Genomic DNA, 16,874 nt, shown 5'->3' with positions numbered 1-16,874 from the left:
AGAACAGTGGATAGCATGAGAATGAAGTAACTCCTTGGGCAGCCTGCCCTTTATATAAGGTTGCTGTAGCAAGTAGCAAAGATGAGATGATTGAGAAATATCATTATACACTGAAATAGTAATGAAGTCTAACAGCCTAAGTGGAGCGGGAATGGTAACAGCACAAATAGAAGATACAGTGCAAAGGAAACTGGGTTGGGGAGGAAGAGTTGGAGCCAAGGGTAACAGAAGTTTAGATAAGACACAGGCAACAAGTATTCTTAGCTGAGCCTGAGATGGAGTGGGAGGTAAGCAATGTAGTACATAGTCAATCAGAAGTTGCTCTGAACATCCAAATTATGTTTATCAGACAGTCGCAGATATGGGGTTAGAGGTCAGGAAAGAATTCTAGGATAGAATTTTAGATTAGGAAATTACCCATTCCAGGGTTGTCCTGAGTCACAACATTGTTATATGTACAGAGATGGCCCTAGCCTTTGGGATAGATACCCTTTTAAAGCTTTCTTTTTCTTTAAGAATTGCATGCATGCAATCTGTTTTGATCATATTCACCCCCCAACTCTTCCCACTATCTCCTCCCAGATCCACCCTCACCTTCCCACCCCCTCCCAACTTCATGTCCTCTTATTTATTTAAACAAAAAAAACCCACCTAATGTAATTTTTGCTGCCCATATACTCATGGGTGTGTGGTCATCCACTGGACCAGGTCAACCTACCGGGGTTCACACACTGTTAAAGAACACAGACTCTCCCTCCCCCAGCAGCCATCAACTCTCAATAACTCCTCAGCTAGGAGTTGGGACTCCTGAGCCCATCCTCCCTCTATGTTGGAATGTTGACTGGCTTGATCTTGTACAGGTAATACATACCTTTTTAAGGATGGGAAACAGCGAGAGGACTATGACGTAGGTACCACCGTCTTTTAAATAGGGATGGGAGTAGGCAGTGAGGCAGGCTGAGAGAGGGCCCAGCAGGTAGGATAAAGATGCAAGAAAGAAATGGGGAGGCAGTTTGGGGTTCATGGTAGAAGGACTTAGCCTCACGAACCTAATTTCAGCATAACAAGGGTAGAGATAAAAAGGAACAGAATGGAGACATTTCAGTAAGAAGTGGGCTCGCAGCCTGCGTCTAATGGCAGAGGCTTGTAGTCTCCCCCGCTCAGGACCCCAGGTGGGAGGATCATTTGGGCTCCTGTATTTCAGTTGGCGGCCAGCTGCAGCAACATAGTGAGACCCTTCTCAAAAGGAATAAAAGTGGGCTGGCAGGGCATGGTATTGCACACCAGTAGTCCCACTGCTCAGCACTCAGTGGATCTCTGAGTTCAAGGCCAGCCTGGTCTGGTCTACATAGCAAGTTCCAGGCCAGCTAGGGCTACATAGTGAAACCCTGTATCACACACATACAAAAAAAGTAGGCTGTTGAGGCAGCTTATGTGCCAGAGCTGGGGGGGGGGGGGCAACAAAGCCCTACAAATTATAGCAGAGTGCAGAGGAACGGAGGGCATGATGCAGCTAGGAAGAAGTTGAAGTGGGAGGGAGGAATATGGGGCTATCCTGTAGGTGAGTACTGGGCTGCGTGACCAGCAATGGGTGTCTGGCAGAGGTGGGGTTGTGTATGCTGAGAGACAGGCAGACATCCACGTCGGAAAAGTGTAAGAGGGTTAAAAAGAGTAGCTAGCCTAGGAAGGGGAAAGGCATGTGGGGGTCAGAAATGATGATGGGGACAGAACACATGTTCATAAAGGTGAGACTGGGATTAGTTTGGTCTGGCATAAGGAATAGACCAACATTCTTGGGCCATTTGGACACCATAAAACATGTATGGAAATTTCCTAACCTATAGCCAAAGTGTGGTGTCCTGTTCTGCGTGGACACGAGTGGGTGTAGGTGTGAGTGTGTAGTTCTCTCCTTCCATCAAGTGGGTCCAAGTGATTGGGCTCAGGTCATCAGTCTCTGTTGCAAGCACCATTACCCACTAAGCCATCTTTACTGGTCACTGGTAATTTGAACTGTTTTCTGCTCTCCTCCTGTTTGGCTCTGATCATTCTCAGGTTTCCCACCTCCTCTGGTCCTGAAGCCAGGCTTCTGAATCCTCTCATCTTACTCTGTATCTGTAGCTTCAGCCTTGGCTGCACAGTGGACTTACCAGAGGAGCTTTTTTTAAAAATTTAGGTGTCTGTCTACCCAAGAATCTGATTTAATTGGTGTGTTCCAGACATAAGGACTTGGAAAAGCTCCCTCGGGGGGATTGTTCAGGGCTAGGTGTTCACGAGGGCAAAAGTAATGGCTCCTTCCATTGATGGATCATTCATATTGAGAACTGGCTCACTTAACTGTTAACTAGGGCACTATGACAAGTGTGGCTAAGCATATGGACTCTGGAGTCAGACAACTCTGTTATTAGAATCCTCAATTTCCTACTATATGAGTGAAAATCTTCATAATAATTGCTTGCAAAAGAGATGTCAGATAATCAGAGAGTATAACATGCTTAACACAATGCCTGGCACATACATAACTTCAGGAAAGAGCCACTATTTTTGTTAATGTTTTTGAGATTGCATTAACACTCTGATAGGAAAAGGCGAATTTCATGTTATCTTAAAGTTAAAAAAAAACTTTCATGATTGTAGTGATTACATGGTAAAGGATGGCAAAGGTTATTTTTCTAAATATTTAACTTAGTTTAAATTTTCTTAGTAAAAAAGTAGGGGAGGGGCTCTAAATTTGATTAAGAACTGTTTGAAATTACAAAAGCTCAGTAAAAATAAAAAAAGTGGCCACAAGGTGGCTCTGTCAGAAACCTATAGATTTCAGTCATGTCACAAGGGCAATGAAGGCCTTGATTTTTTCTAGATTCTTACAGGAACCTCCCTAATACTTCACTTATATTCCTCTCACCCCAGATTGTTTATGCAACACCTGCAATACTTATGTCATTTAAATTTTGTTTCAAGTACCTTTAAAAAGAAACATATTGTGCCTGTCTCAGCTCGGCTTGTCCTCTGTGGGCGCTTAGCCCAGCCCTTCTGCTGCCCATCCCACTGCAAGATGGTTGTGTGAGAGGTAAAGCCTTTTGCTGAAAACATTTAACTTTTAATCAATATTGACATACTTGATTTGCAGACAGTGAAGTTTGTCACCTTCGTGTTGTTATTTATGCAGCATTAACCTTTTTCTCCAGATCATTGAGACTGAAAATATGATGGACCGAATTGTGACTGGCTTGTCTGAGTCTAGTGTCAAGGTGCGGTTAGCTGCTGTCAGGTATGAGCTTTACATGGTCTGAATAAAAATCTTTTGCTGTGTGTTTAGCCTGTTTCCTTTCCGGTCCTTCACTGAGTAAGCACAGGATCCAAATGTTACTGGAAAATATGCTCAGGTGAATTCATGCAGCGTGTAATGTTACCTAACAAAACTTAGCCTCCAGCACCTGTGGGTTCTTGATGTAGTTGGCTTAGAATCCGTAGACATGCTTGAAGTATACATTTGTACTAGTGAAAAGCCAAGCAGATAATTTCAAATGGAAATTTTGGCTTCTTGGGAAGCTAATTTTAATCATTCTTTATAGATGTTTGCACAGTTTATCCAGATCTGTACAGCAGCTTCGAACCAGTTTCCAGGATCATGCTGTGTGGAAACCTTTAATGAAGGTGAGAAAGGGTCACCAAGTAATGAGTTTGCAGAGCAAATGTGTGTGTGAGCTGAGCTGGCCAGCAGCATCCCCCAAGTCTAGAAATATGGCTGAGTCTTGTGTAGAGTGAATTTTTTTGTTAAATATTTATTTATTTTTTATTTTATTTATTTATTTATTTTGGTCTTTTTGAGACAAGGTCTCTCTGTAGCCCTGGCTGGCCTGGAACTCACTATGTAGACCAGGCTGGCCTTGAACTCACAGAGATCCACCTGCCTCTGCCTCCCAAGTGCTGGGATTAAAGGTGTGCGCCACCACTCCTGGCTCAGTGCCTTTCTATACTGGAAAGTACCTCAAGAGTGAACTAATTTGCATCAACAAAAGCTCTCCTATTTAAAACCAGTGTGGTCAAATTTATCATCCTAGATTTTTGAAGGCTCTCCTCAGTCATTGATGTTTTCTTTCACGGCGCCTACTCTTCCTCGCAGATTGTATTATTTTTTTTAAGTATAGCTTGATCTTGATTTATTTATTATCCATTCGAGACTTTTTAATTGTTTTCTGTTTCCCAAAATAGTTTATTTTGCATCTAGAGCAATTTTCTCTGATTGCTTTGCTCAAAACCTCTGTCATATAAATCAGAAATGCAGCAACATGATTTCTGTCTCTTCCTAGGACAAAGGTTTGATGGGCAGCCTGGAAGAATTTTGACTCTTAACTATATGTGTGCTAAAATTTCATATTATGACTTAGTCTTGCATTTAAGATGAAGTATTTGGCCAGGTGAGACGGCTCATGCCTTTAATCCCAGCACTCGGGAGGCAGAGGCAGAGGCAGGTAGAGCTCTGTGAGTTAGAGGCTAGCCTGGTCTCCATAGCGAATCCAGGCCAGCTGTGGCTACAGGTAGACCCTGTCTCAAAAAGACCAAAAAAAAAAAAAAAAAAAAGGGGGAGGGGGGAATGAAGTATTTGGACTGGGTGTGATTTCTTAGGCCTTTAATCCCAGCACTCACAGCAGAGACAGGTGGTACTCTGTGATTTTTGAGCCCAGCCTTTATTATAGAGTTCCAGGCCATCCAGGGCTACATAGTGGCCTTGTCTCACCCCCTCCACCCCCAAATAGCAAATAAAAGTAAAAAGATGTACTATTTGAAGCCTAAAGAAACAATGATTTGTTTTACATACTCCGGTTTCTGGTTTAGAGGCTGTATCTAATGTATCTAATGGTTTCTTTCTCGTTTGTTTTCTCGTATTTTAATATGTTGGTTAGTAAAATGTAGGAGGGTAGCTAGTTAATTTTAATAAAAATTCTTGTTTATAATTTTTAAATTTCTGTTTTGGTAAAATATACACACATACCTTTTTTGTGTGTCTGGTACTGGGAATCAAACCCAGGGCCTGATAAATAGTGGGCAAGCACTCTACCAACTTAGTAGCTACATCCACAGCCCAATTTTAATAAAATTCTTGTTTGCCATTATAGTCAGCTTCTAAATTATAGTGTATTTTCCTACATTATACTGTCCAATATGAGATATCAAGTTGAAAGGTAATTGTGTTGGGTTTTCTTTTTCTTATAATTGTTTTGAATTTTCTTTATCTTATACAATCTCACTTTCACAATTTCAAACAATTAATGGCCTCCTTTTTTTATTCTGTAGGTTTTGCAAAATGCACCAGATGAAATCTTAGTAGTAGCATCTTCTATGTTATGTAACCTCCTTCTTGAATTTTCTCCAAGTAAAGAGGTTAGTGTTTATTTTCTCCTCTTGTCCTACTAAGATTGGTCATATGCTTTTTCTAAGATTGGTCATATGCTTTTTGAAAAAAACAAACAAACAAAAAATAGTAGTTGGCATTGAAATATGTGGGTGGGGTTTAATAAAATTTTACAATTCAAAAAAGATCTATTTCTGAATTGTTTGATTTGGGTAGGGAAGGGAACAAATAAGTCATTTGTTTTTCAGGATCATAATTCCATTATTCCTTTATTCTACCTGGCATAGTCAACTTACTTCAGGTTTTATAATATCTTTAAAGTAAGTTGAGTATTTTTTAAATAAAGAAAACTAAAATTTATAACTAAAATTTATAATTTTTAAAATTTATAAAGGAGAAGAAACTTTATACAGTTAGTTTTACTACGTTCCAATATCTGTGGTTTGGGGCTTGAATTGGAGAGGCAGTATTGACAAGGTGGAAGTCACAGAGTTACTGAAAACTCTTACAACAGTAGAGGGTGGAGAGGAAGCAAGACAGAAAGCTGGCAGAGCCACCCTCTGTTCTCTACCTGTGTAGAGACCTGACCTGATCATGACAGAGTTACAGTCAGTGCAACCCCATAACCATCTAGAACACAGTCTTAGTGTCCAATGATGGGTATGAACTCCAATGAAGAATCATTTATATGGATGATCTTTTTTTTGGTCTTTTTGAAGCAGGGTCTCTCTGTAGCCCCTGCTGTCCTGGAACTCACTATGTAGACCAGGCTGGCCTTGAACTCACAGAGATCCACCTGCCTCTGCCTCCCGAGTGCTGGGATTAAAGGTGTGCGCCACCACGCCCAGCAGAATAATCTTTTTATATTAAAATATAAGATGGAATCTGGCTAGGCATGTTGGCACACACCTTTAATCCCAGTACTCGGGAGGCAGAGGCAGGTGGATCTTTGTGAGATCTAGGCCAGCTGGGGTTACAGGGAGACCAAAAAAAAAAAAAAGCAAAACTGGATCCTGGTATAGGAGGGAGGGAAATGCAATGAGAACACTGTTGAACCAGTTGGCCGAATTGGAATGAGGAGTACAGAGATAAAATATTCTTTTAATTTAATTCTAATTTTTTGTATTTAGTGACTATGCTGTGACTATATTTAAGAATGCCTTTGTTCTTAGGAAGCACACATTATATAGAATAAGAAAGATGATCAAGTAACTGTGGCAAAGTGTTAGAAATACCAGTTTGTACAGGAATACATACTCTTCAGAGATGTCATCTCGAAAGGCACCAGCCTTCCTGGGTCTCCACATCTGAATTGCTTAAGATGCTTCTGATAACCACTTGGCATATGACCTTCCAATATTCCTTAACGATAAATCTTGATCTTCTAAGACTTGAATTTTTCATCTCTGAAAACCCATTTTCAGCCAAGTATTATAACTATAGAAAGTAGTTGGGCTATGGTATACTATTCTGGGTATAAAATGTGGCACGATTTTAAAAGCACACTTGTGCTTTGCTTGTGTCATTAATACTTAGTGCTAAAAATGGTCCCCAATAGGAGTTCTGCAACATGTTTGGAGCAAAGAGAATACAAGTAGGGAACTGGGTGATGGGAAGAGAAGAGGTAGATAGAGAAGAGCTAGAGGAGAGAGTCGGGAGCCATAATAAGAGAGATGAGGGTCTGGAGCTAGACAGTGGAATCTAATGGGATTGTGTGGAAGGAACAGGTGCGTAGGATGCCAATGGAGTCTTTCAAGACTGTGAAGAAAGGAAATGGCACGGCCTCTGGCACTGCCCCGCCCCAACCCCCCAGGAAGAAATTATTCATACCCAGGGTATATGCACATTTAGTTTGCAAATCTGACCTGAGGGCTGGGAGTTTTATTTTATTGTTGTTAACATTATTATTTTGTCTTGTGTTTCCCGTTCCAATCACAGCCCATTTTAGAATCAGGAGCTGTAGAGCTACTTTGTGGATTAACCCAGAGTGAAAATCCTGCTTTACGAGTGAATGGAATTTGGGCTTTAATGGTATGTGTCCACCTTTTTGTGTCATAATTTATAAAGAAAATAGAGATATTATCAAAATTAGAACCTGGCAATGTGTTCTTCAAGGATTTTCTTTTTTAAAGTCCTGGCTAATGTGGTGCAGTTTTCTAATGACCCAAGAGACTCAGTCTTCATCTTCAGATCTGGCTGTAAGCAAGTTGCTGGGCCACACCATGTGCATCATTTCTAGTACCACAGAAAGTGAATAGGTGTTGAAACTTCACTTACCTAATTTTGGAAAAATCAATTTGTTTTCTTACAGACATACTGATATTCGTGGGGAACTGCTTATTTTATACTTTCGCAATTCCTTTGCTTTTTTTCAAAAACTACAAAATAAGGTAGAGCATATTCTGTACAGATAGGTATACCAAGTCTCAGAATTATCACTGTTTTAATTGACAGATGAGAACATATGTTTATAGTACATAACACGTTACAAAAGATGCCCATCCCAGAAGAGCTGACTTGAGGTAGCTAATGTAAGCACTGTCCACAGACTTAGCATGGTTTGTGGAGTGATTACCTTACCAAAGTAACTTAATTGGTGCATAAATATTTGGTAATGCAACAGTTTATAGTAAACATAATAACAGTTTCTAAAATTATGACGTCAGAACTTTCTTCTTAAGATGATTAAAGTAAACTTTATTGAATTTGAAGAGGATGTGAACCTATATGGGTTTTTTAAAGCATAGTTATGACAGTTGTAGTTTAATTGCTGTGTACCAGACCAAAGCTAGATGTTTTATATTTATAACTGCTATTTAAAATTTTTTTATTACCTGTATTGGGAGGGTGTGTGCATGCCATAGCGCATGTGTGGAGGTCAGAAGTCAACTGGTATGGGTGAGTTCTCGTCATCATGTGGGTCCTGGGGATTGAACTCAGGTCATTAGGCTTAGTGGTAAATGCCTTTACCCACTGAGCCATCCTGCCTGCTCTGTAAGTGCTACCTTAAGTTGTATTGCAATGTATCTGCCTTCAAAATGAGAAACTGGCACTCAAGGAGGGTGAAGTAATTTAGAGGTTGAAGGCTTTATGGCAAGTAGAAAGAAGGAAAGAGAAAAGGGGTGGATCCCAGACCCTTCCAAGCCTGTGTTCGTTTCCCTGCTCCGTGCTGTATCTGCTGAGTTCTTGACACAAACCCAAGGATAGACATAATACTCTAATAAAATACCAAATCCAGTAGTTTCTTCGTTATTTTTCTAAAAGCACAGGTTTTAGTCATTCCCAAAACACTTTCCCAGGACTTAATTTTTTTTTTAAACTCACTTTCTACCTTCCCTCCCTTCATCCACCTTTTCAAGGGATGTTCTCCCAGTATTCAGCTCCCAGTTTCAGGAACTCTCCCTAATGAAGAGCTTCTTTTGAAATATCTGTATCTAGACATAATTGTCACCTACTCCCCAGCTCCTTCACTTAGACAGTTGATAGGACTTGTGTTGCAAGCTCCTGGATGTGCACAGCTTCAGTACTAGAAACTGAGTTTATCTTCCCATTCTGAAACCCAGATAAGCTGTGGTATTCTCATCTGCCTGTCTGTCATGTGTTCCTATGATCTCTGTCCACAAAACATCTTGGGATTATCGTTGGCCTGGGTCTCTGACACGCAAGCAAGTACTCTTTCAACTCTGTCATGTTATCTTGACGTCATTGGTACCTTGGTCTCTGATAGGTCTTAGCTGCTTAATTAAAGAAAGTGCCTACTGGAGGGCAGTAGTGACATACTGTATGTTGTTACTGTATGCCTCTAGTTATTGTATGCCTCTAGTTTAGAAGAGAGTTCTAATAGCAAAAGTTGATACATGAACTGCTGTTTGGCGTTTCCTTTTTTTTTTTTTTTTCCTTCAGACATATTATTATAGCTTGGAGTAAAACTGGGCTGATCTGTTATATGAATTAAAAAATAAAAGAAGCAAAGTAGCTACTGGCCCTCTGAGTTGCTAATAGCCAGGACACACCTCCTACCCACTGGAGAGCTTCCTGTGTGATAGGCCATCGAAACACCTAGCATAAAGTATACAGAAGGCAACTTTCTAACCATAAAGATATTCTCAAAGGTAATAAGTATGTTTGTATTGATTCAAGTGCCCATGTCAATAAATAGTTATATCCTTCATCTAGAAGTATATCGAAAGTAGTAGCTCTCTCTGTCTTGACACACAAATATAGGCGGTGAACAGGAATCAGAAAATAGTATGACTGAAGCTTAAGATTTTCTGTAGATTCTGTTGATACTTTGAAAATTATCAGAGTTCTGTTAAAATAGGATTTAATACAGTAACCATAGACATGATTCTTACCCTGTCTTTAATCCTTTCAGAATATGGCATTTCAGGCTGAACAAAAAATAAAAGCAGATATCTTACGGAGTTTGAGTACGGAACAGCTATTCCGGTTATTATCAGATTCAGATTTGAATGTGCTGATGAAGACATTGGGACTTCTGAGAAATCTCCTCTCTACCAGGCCTGTAAGTAAAATCACCTACTAGTCCTGCCTATGCATTGTCAGCATCTGCCTGAGTGTGATTCAGATGCTGCCCCATTCCAAAGAAGCAAGGGTCTAGCACTTGCCAGATATTCTGGGAAGTACTTCACTGTGTAGCCCCAGCCACCACTGTACTGCATGTCCAGTGTTTCTCTCTTCTGGATTTGCATCTGCCTTGATTGATCCCTTTATTCTTACCTGCTTTGCTGGCCAGGATGGGTCTTCTCTCTTGCCCAAATCACTTGTCTCTGAGGCTCCTGCTCATGCTCCTGTAAAGAATTCTCCTCAGTGCCTTTCCACAGATGGTCCCGGATCCCTGCCCACATGTTCAGGCTTGACCTCATGTCATTGTGGAGAGAAGTGGGCCTGTTGGCAGAGTAGGAGAGGCTGGGCCTTGCTGGTAGGGTCACTGTGGGTGCTCTCTGATGTTCCTGGGCATCATTATCAGTGGATTTCAGGTAGATGGAGAAACAAGGTGATGCCTTTCTCTGTGGCTTATTATTTGTCTTTTGAATCATCTTTATATGTTTGTACACTTAAAACAGTATTAGTAAACTCACACCATAATTCCATGTCTCTTGCTTTTTTTTCTTTGGCTTTGAGGATCCTCAGAGATTTTAGTTTTGTATTCTTTGGAGCCAACCCAGTGTTCTCTTCGCTGTTGAAAAACAAACAAAAACAATACACACACACACACACACACACACACATAAATACAATAAACACTGATCTTTGGAGTCTAATTCTGTGTGCTATGTTGTTCTACTTGAAGCGATTATATATCATATAATTTAAGAAGCCTGTAAGTCAGGTGTGTTGGTACATGGCCTGTAATCTCAGCACTTTGGAATTGGAGCAGGAGGATCAAGAATTCAAGGTCTTTATCAACTACAAGAGATCCTGTCTCAATAAACTAAAACCAAAACAAAGGAAAATAAGAGGCCTCGCATGGTGCTTTCACTTGTTCCTGGGTGATGACTGGGTTTCCTGTTGCTTTGCAGCACATAGATAAGATAATGAGCACTCATGGAAAGCAGATCATGCAGGCCGTCACCCTTATCCTGGAAGGGGAGCACAACATTGAAGTCAAAGAGCAGGTATGTGTTCCTTTCTCTTGGAGAATGTCTTCTGCTTGGGAGTACAAAGGGAGATCCTGAAGTCTTTTGAAATGCTGCGAAGCCCCGCCCGAGCCTTGAACTCCTTTCAGTGAATCTTCTCTCTGGAATAGAGGAAAGTGTGACCAGCATCTGTAGTTCACCTGTGTGTCTCACATGCCTGCATTTCTACAGAGCAGCCTCCTTTTGTCATGCTGGACTGGGTGCTTTCTCCAGGGTTAACCATCTGTGGCTTTCTCTGTCAGTGTGCTCTAAACTCACATTCCTGCAGTTCCCCCCTAGATCCAGTTCTTCATCTTGAAAACAGACTTGCTCTCTGCTCTTAGGCATTTTCTGTTCTTGGATGGCATTTCTAAAATTTTTCATTTATTTATTTTTATTTTATGTGTGTGAGTGTTTTGCCTGCACCACCAGAATTATGAACGATTGTTAGCTTCCATGTGGGTGCTAGGAGTCGAACCTAGGTCCTCTGCAAGAGCAGCCAGTGCTCTTAACTGCTGAGTCATCTCTCCAGACCCCCTAGGTTACCATTTCAAACCCCTACTTTCTGTATGGCAGATTTAGGGTAGACACAAAAGTACAGCAACTACATTTATCAGGAAACAGTTGGGAATCACTTGCTATATTTCCTGGAATTTATCATGGGAGTTTTAATGTTCTACAGATTTTATTTTACCACAAAAATAAAGGTCACCTGACAAGCTCTTATCCCAGAATCTGAGATACTGGTAGTTTTTATTTTCCTAACATAGGTGTTTGGCTACATGGCTGTGGTTACTTTGAGAATTCATCAAGCTATTTGTGTGTATGTGTGTGTGTGTGTATTCATAACATAAATTTGCCGAGGATCATTATGGAGAGATGGACCCAGAGAATGTAAATGCAGAGGCTGTGCTCTTCATGCTTTGTGTTCCTGGGTTAGAGCAGCAAGCTTCAGAAGGACAGTCCTGGGAGTCAGAGAGGTAGCACCTAAAAGCTGGGGTTGAATTTATGAGCAAAAGATAGTAACAGTAGACTTGATAAAGGCATCTTAAAATGACCATCTTGGGTGATTTAAAACTAAGTAATAAGGGGGCTGGAGAGATGGCTCAGCAGTTAAGATGAGATGCTCTTACAGAGGATCCACACTCAGTTCCCAGCACCGATTTGGCAGTTAACAACCAGTTAACCAGTTCCAGGGAATCCAATGCCCTCTTCTGGCCCTTTTGGGCATTGCACACTTGGGAGCCCTTACATGCAGGCAAAACATAAAATAAAAATAAATAAAATGAAGCAGTAAACTTTTTGATGAACAATAATGCAGAGCATCACTGCAAATAGTTGAAACAAAATCCATTACTGGGATACAACAATGAAGAAATACACCATTCAAAAGAAACTTGTGCTTGGAGAGCATGAAACATTTTGTCTATAGTGATGGCTAACTTGGGCAGAATTCTGCCATTCTGTAAAGAGAAGCAAGGCAGAAAGGCCAGGGAAGATTAGGTAAGGGCCAAAGCCCAACAACTGTGTTTACAGGACATGCAGAGACATAGTCATGGAGATTTTGTAGATAATCCAGAAGTAGATGTGGATGGAGGACTTCAACTGCCCACACATAAGCTGAGAAAAGCATCTAGTAAATTATTTTTTATTGGGATATACATTTAAGTTGTGTGTATTTGAAGTGTTGATAAAAATTTTTCACACATGCATATGAAACAACCACCACAGTCAGGTAGCAAATGTCCCTATTGTTGCCCTTTGATTGAGAAGAGGACAAGAATTCCTTCATGTCACTCCTGTTCACCATGGTACTGGGGTTCCTGTGAAGGACCGTTAGGCAAGAAAAAAAGGCTGCAGACTGGAAAGGAGGAAACAACTATTCCCAAACATGGAAGACTGCATAGAAGACAGCATGGACTCAGAACAATCTAGGATTAAGTTAAGCAAGGTAACAATATAGAAAATAGTTGTAAATAAGCAGTGAGTATTTGGTGCTGGAAATACTGAAAAGCTGTGCCGTTTACAGTAGCTTGAGAAAAATAAAGTACTTAGATTTGAATCCTATTAGGTTCTGTATGCTACAAGTTATAAAACACTGCAAAAAAACCTACAAAAAACAAGAACTAAATAGAAAGATATACAGTGTTAGAATATCAGTTCTGCCTAAATCATCAGATTTGATATAATACCAATCAAAATCAATTTTTATAAATATCAATAGAGATATAAATTGCTAAAAATTTATTTTAAATAGTTTATAAGATCTCTGCGGAAAGTCAGATGAGGTAAAATAGCCACCAGTTATAAAGAAAACCCAAAACAAGTGGAAGACCCATAATACCAACTGAAGACACTGATTCACAGTTATCAAGACAATTTGCCATTAGCAGAATAGCTCATGTGGTCATAGGCCAGAAGAGAGTCCAGAAAGAGACTCACACATGGTTAAATGGTATCTGACAAAGCTTCAGAGGTGATTCAGTAAAGAAAGAATGTCTTTTAACAGTACCAAGAAAGCCAGCTTTCAACTTTATTTCACACTTCAGATAAAAATTTATTCACAAACCTGATTAAAAAGTAAAACTATAACCTTAAAAAGTTTTTGAGATTTCAAATTAGATAAAGATGTGACAGTAAGAACACTATCCAGAAAAGGTCAAGTGGCCTTCATCTAAGTGAAATGTACTGTTAAGAGAATGAATCACAGGGCACCTTGCTTAAAGAAAATAACTGAATCATAGGTTTTGTGAACACATTGGACACAGGAACTTTTCAAAAAGATGTAAAAAGCTTTCAAAAAAATAAGAAAACAACCAACCAAGTATAAAGCACTGAGCAAAAAGCTATGAGAAGACACATCACAATAAAATATCACTGCAAATCCTTTATTTAAAAGCTGTCTGTACAGTTGCTAGCAAGAACACTTAGTATCAGGGACTGGAGAGATGGCTCAGCAATTAAGAACACTTGCTGTTCTTCCAGAGGACCCGGGTTTGATTCCCAGAGCTCACATGGCAGCTCACAATTGTCCATAACTCCAGTTCCAGGGGGATCTGACCCTCTTCTGGCCTCTGTGGGCATTGCATGCATATGGTGCGCTTATATACATGAAGGCAAACACACAAAGTTTTTAAAATTTTTTTAAAAAGAATACAGAGTATCAAGTGAAAGTGCAAAATGATACACTTTGGGATAGTGTGGCATTTTCTCATAAGGTTAAAGATACACAGCCACCCCTCAGTATCCATGAGTGATTGCTCTCCACTTGTCCATAGATAGTAAAGTCTGCATTCTCCTGTCCCATATACAAAATGGTATGGTATTGTGTATAATCTATATACATCCTTCTGTATAGTTTAAATCATCTGTAAATTATATTTCATATGATATAAATGCTATGTGAATAATCATACTGTATTGTTTAAGGAATGACAAGAAAAATGTCTATGCATAACCCTTGCAAACATAGGATTTTTCCCCCTGAATATTTCCCATGCATGGTTGATTGAATCTGTGAATGTGGAACCCACAAATATGGAGATCTAATTGTAGTTACTGTACAACCCAGTAATCCCATTCATAAGTATTCATATAATGAAAACCTGTTTTGGCCAGGCGTGGTGGTACATGCCTTTAGTTCTAGCACTCAGGAGGCAGAGACAGGTGGACCTCTGAGTTTGAGGCCAGCCTGGTCTACATAGTGAGTTTCAGGTCAACTGGGGCTACAGGTAGACCCTGGCTCAAAAAAAAAAAGGAAACCTGTCTTCATAGAAAAACCTTTGAATGTCTATAAAAACTTTTGTTTGTAGTCATGCAACACTAGAAACAAACCAAATGGTACTCAATCAGGCAAAGAGTCACCCATGGAATACTGATTAGCAATTTAAAAATGATTAATGCAGGACAAGTTGTTGATGCATTCCACAACATACATGAATCTTAGTTGTATGAAATTAGCTACATGAAGGAGCCAGGTTGAAAAAACAGCATGTTAAATAATTCCATTTGTACAACAGTTTAAACAAGAGAAAGCAATATAAACAGAGAGCCAATCAAAGGTGTACAAGGAGTCAAAGAAAAGATAGCTCAGGGCACTTGAGGAGGTGTAGGTAGAACTGCTCTGGGCCGAATGCTGATTCTGGAAGATTTTAAATTCTCTAATTTGTCACAGTGAAGTCACACCAGGAGTGAATTTTGCTGCACCTAATAATTGTATTCTAAGTTTCTGTCCCCAAGAGCCAGTTGGCGGTTTGATTGCAGTGGCATCAAAGAGATGAATTTGGAAAGAAGCAACATTTTGATGTGCAGTGTCCCAGCCCGTCCAAGCACTTCTCATTGTTTGGGTCTTTCGTTCTTCACAGCAGTGTTTTATAGGTTTTACTGGGCAGGGCTTGCACCTCTTTTGTCCACATTTACTGCACTGTATGCCATATGTTTGATGCTGTTTTGAACAATATTTTTGAAGTTGTGATTTCCTGTAAAATCAAAATGTTCGTCGCTAACATATGGACAGTTTTTGAACATTGATCATGTATCTTGCTATCTTGTTAAACTCACTTTTAAGCTTTTTTGGGGTAGCTTAGAACTTTCAGTGAATGCAGACACTTTAGCTTCGTATTTTGCAGTATATGATATTCTTGTTTGATTGTCTAGCCAGAACTTCCAGTATAATGAGTGCGTAGGAACCAATGAGCGTGGACGTATCTGCCGTATTCCTAACATTAGAGGAAAGCATTTGGTCTTTCACCTTTGAATATGGAAGGTATAAGTTTCTCACAGATCCCCTTTATTAAGTAAACAGTTTGTTGAATTTTTATCAATTAGTAGATGCTGGATTTTTTTTTCAAGCAGTTTTTCTGTATTGAATTTTTTTTTTAACGTCTGATTAATGTGATGAATCTATTGCTTGCATTTTAAAGGTTAAACTCCACCTGGTCACTATGTATTATTCTTTATATGTGTTGCTGGGGTCACATCACTGGAATGTGGTAAGCAGCATTCCACACCTATATTTGTGAGGGATGTTGATTTTGTGAAACATATTATTATTTTTATGTTATGTGTATGAGTGAGTGTATTCCCTGCATGTATGTAAGTGCACCTGTGTTGTGCAATGCCCACGGAGGTCAGAAAAAGGCATCAGATCCCTTGGAACTGGAATTATGGATTATTGTTAGACACTCTGTGGCTGTTGGGAATCAAACTTGGGTCCTCTGCAAGAGCAGTCAGTGCTCTTAACTGCTGAGCCATCTCTCCAGCCCCCTCTTGTAATGTCATTTTCTGGTTTGATAATGGGATAATGCTGGCCTTGGGGAATGAGCTGAAGATGTTCTCGTCAACTTTCTGCAAATTTGTGGGGAATTAATATTTCTTAAATGTTGGAAAGTTTCAGTGAAGCTACCTTGGTATAGTGTTTCTTTTGTGGAGAGGTGTTTAACTATAAATTCAGTTTCTTTAGCAGGAATAGGACTATCCAAATCTATCTGTTCTTTAGGGAGAGATGGCATTATATGTTTTGCAAGATTTTTTTTTTTTTACTTCACGTAAGATTTCAAATTGTTGACATAAAATTGTTAAATTTTCATATTAGTTTTTTGAAAACAAGCAGTGTTCTATAGCATCCCGCTCTCTATTTTGGGAAGGGGTGACACAGCCTCGCTCGGATGGCCTAGAACTCACTGTGTATCCTAGGCTGGCATCAAATTCTGGGCAGTCCTCCTGCTTCAGACTCCTAAGTGCTGGGACTGTAAGCATGAAGCCACCACACCCATCTCTTCCCTACATTCTTCGTTTCCTTTTTCACTGATTAATCCAACTAGAACAGTTTCATTAGTGTTCTAAGGAATCTGTTTTCAGTTTCATTTTTACTATTTTTATGT

At 39.8% G+C, this 16,874-nt stretch overlaps 1 protein-coding gene across 3 annotated transcripts in view; it reads left to right on the top strand.

The window, feature by feature from the left end:
- The window catches only part of Armc8 (armadillo repeat containing 8), a 110,318-nt gene that overhangs the window by 78,147 nt on the left and 15,297 nt on the right, over positions 1–16,874 (top strand). For all 3 annotated transcript variants that reach the window (XM_008837437.3, XM_008837439.3, XM_008837438.3), the window contains 6 exons: positions 3,186–3,268; positions 3,573–3,654; positions 5,296–5,382; positions 7,292–7,384; positions 9,729–9,878; positions 10,897–10,992. In XM_008837437.3, coding sequence (XP_008835659.1) covers positions 3,186–3,268; positions 3,573–3,654; positions 5,296–5,382; positions 7,292–7,384; positions 9,729–9,878; positions 10,897–10,992 — 591 coding nt within the window. The remainder of the gene's footprint in view (positions 1–3,185; positions 3,269–3,572; positions 3,655–5,295; positions 5,383–7,291; positions 7,385–9,728; positions 9,879–10,896; positions 10,993–16,874) is intronic.

The sequence above is a fragment of the Nannospalax galili genome, unplaced genomic scaffold, assembly GCF_000622305.1.
Source record: "Nannospalax galili isolate Female #2095 unplaced genomic scaffold, S.galili_v1.0 scaffold1458, whole genome shotgun sequence".
NCBI lineage: Eukaryota > Metazoa > Chordata > Mammalia > Rodentia > Spalacidae > Nannospalax > Nannospalax galili.
The sequence above is the reverse complement of the archived record's forward strand: the minus strand, read 5'-3'. Positions and strand labels throughout refer to the sequence as shown.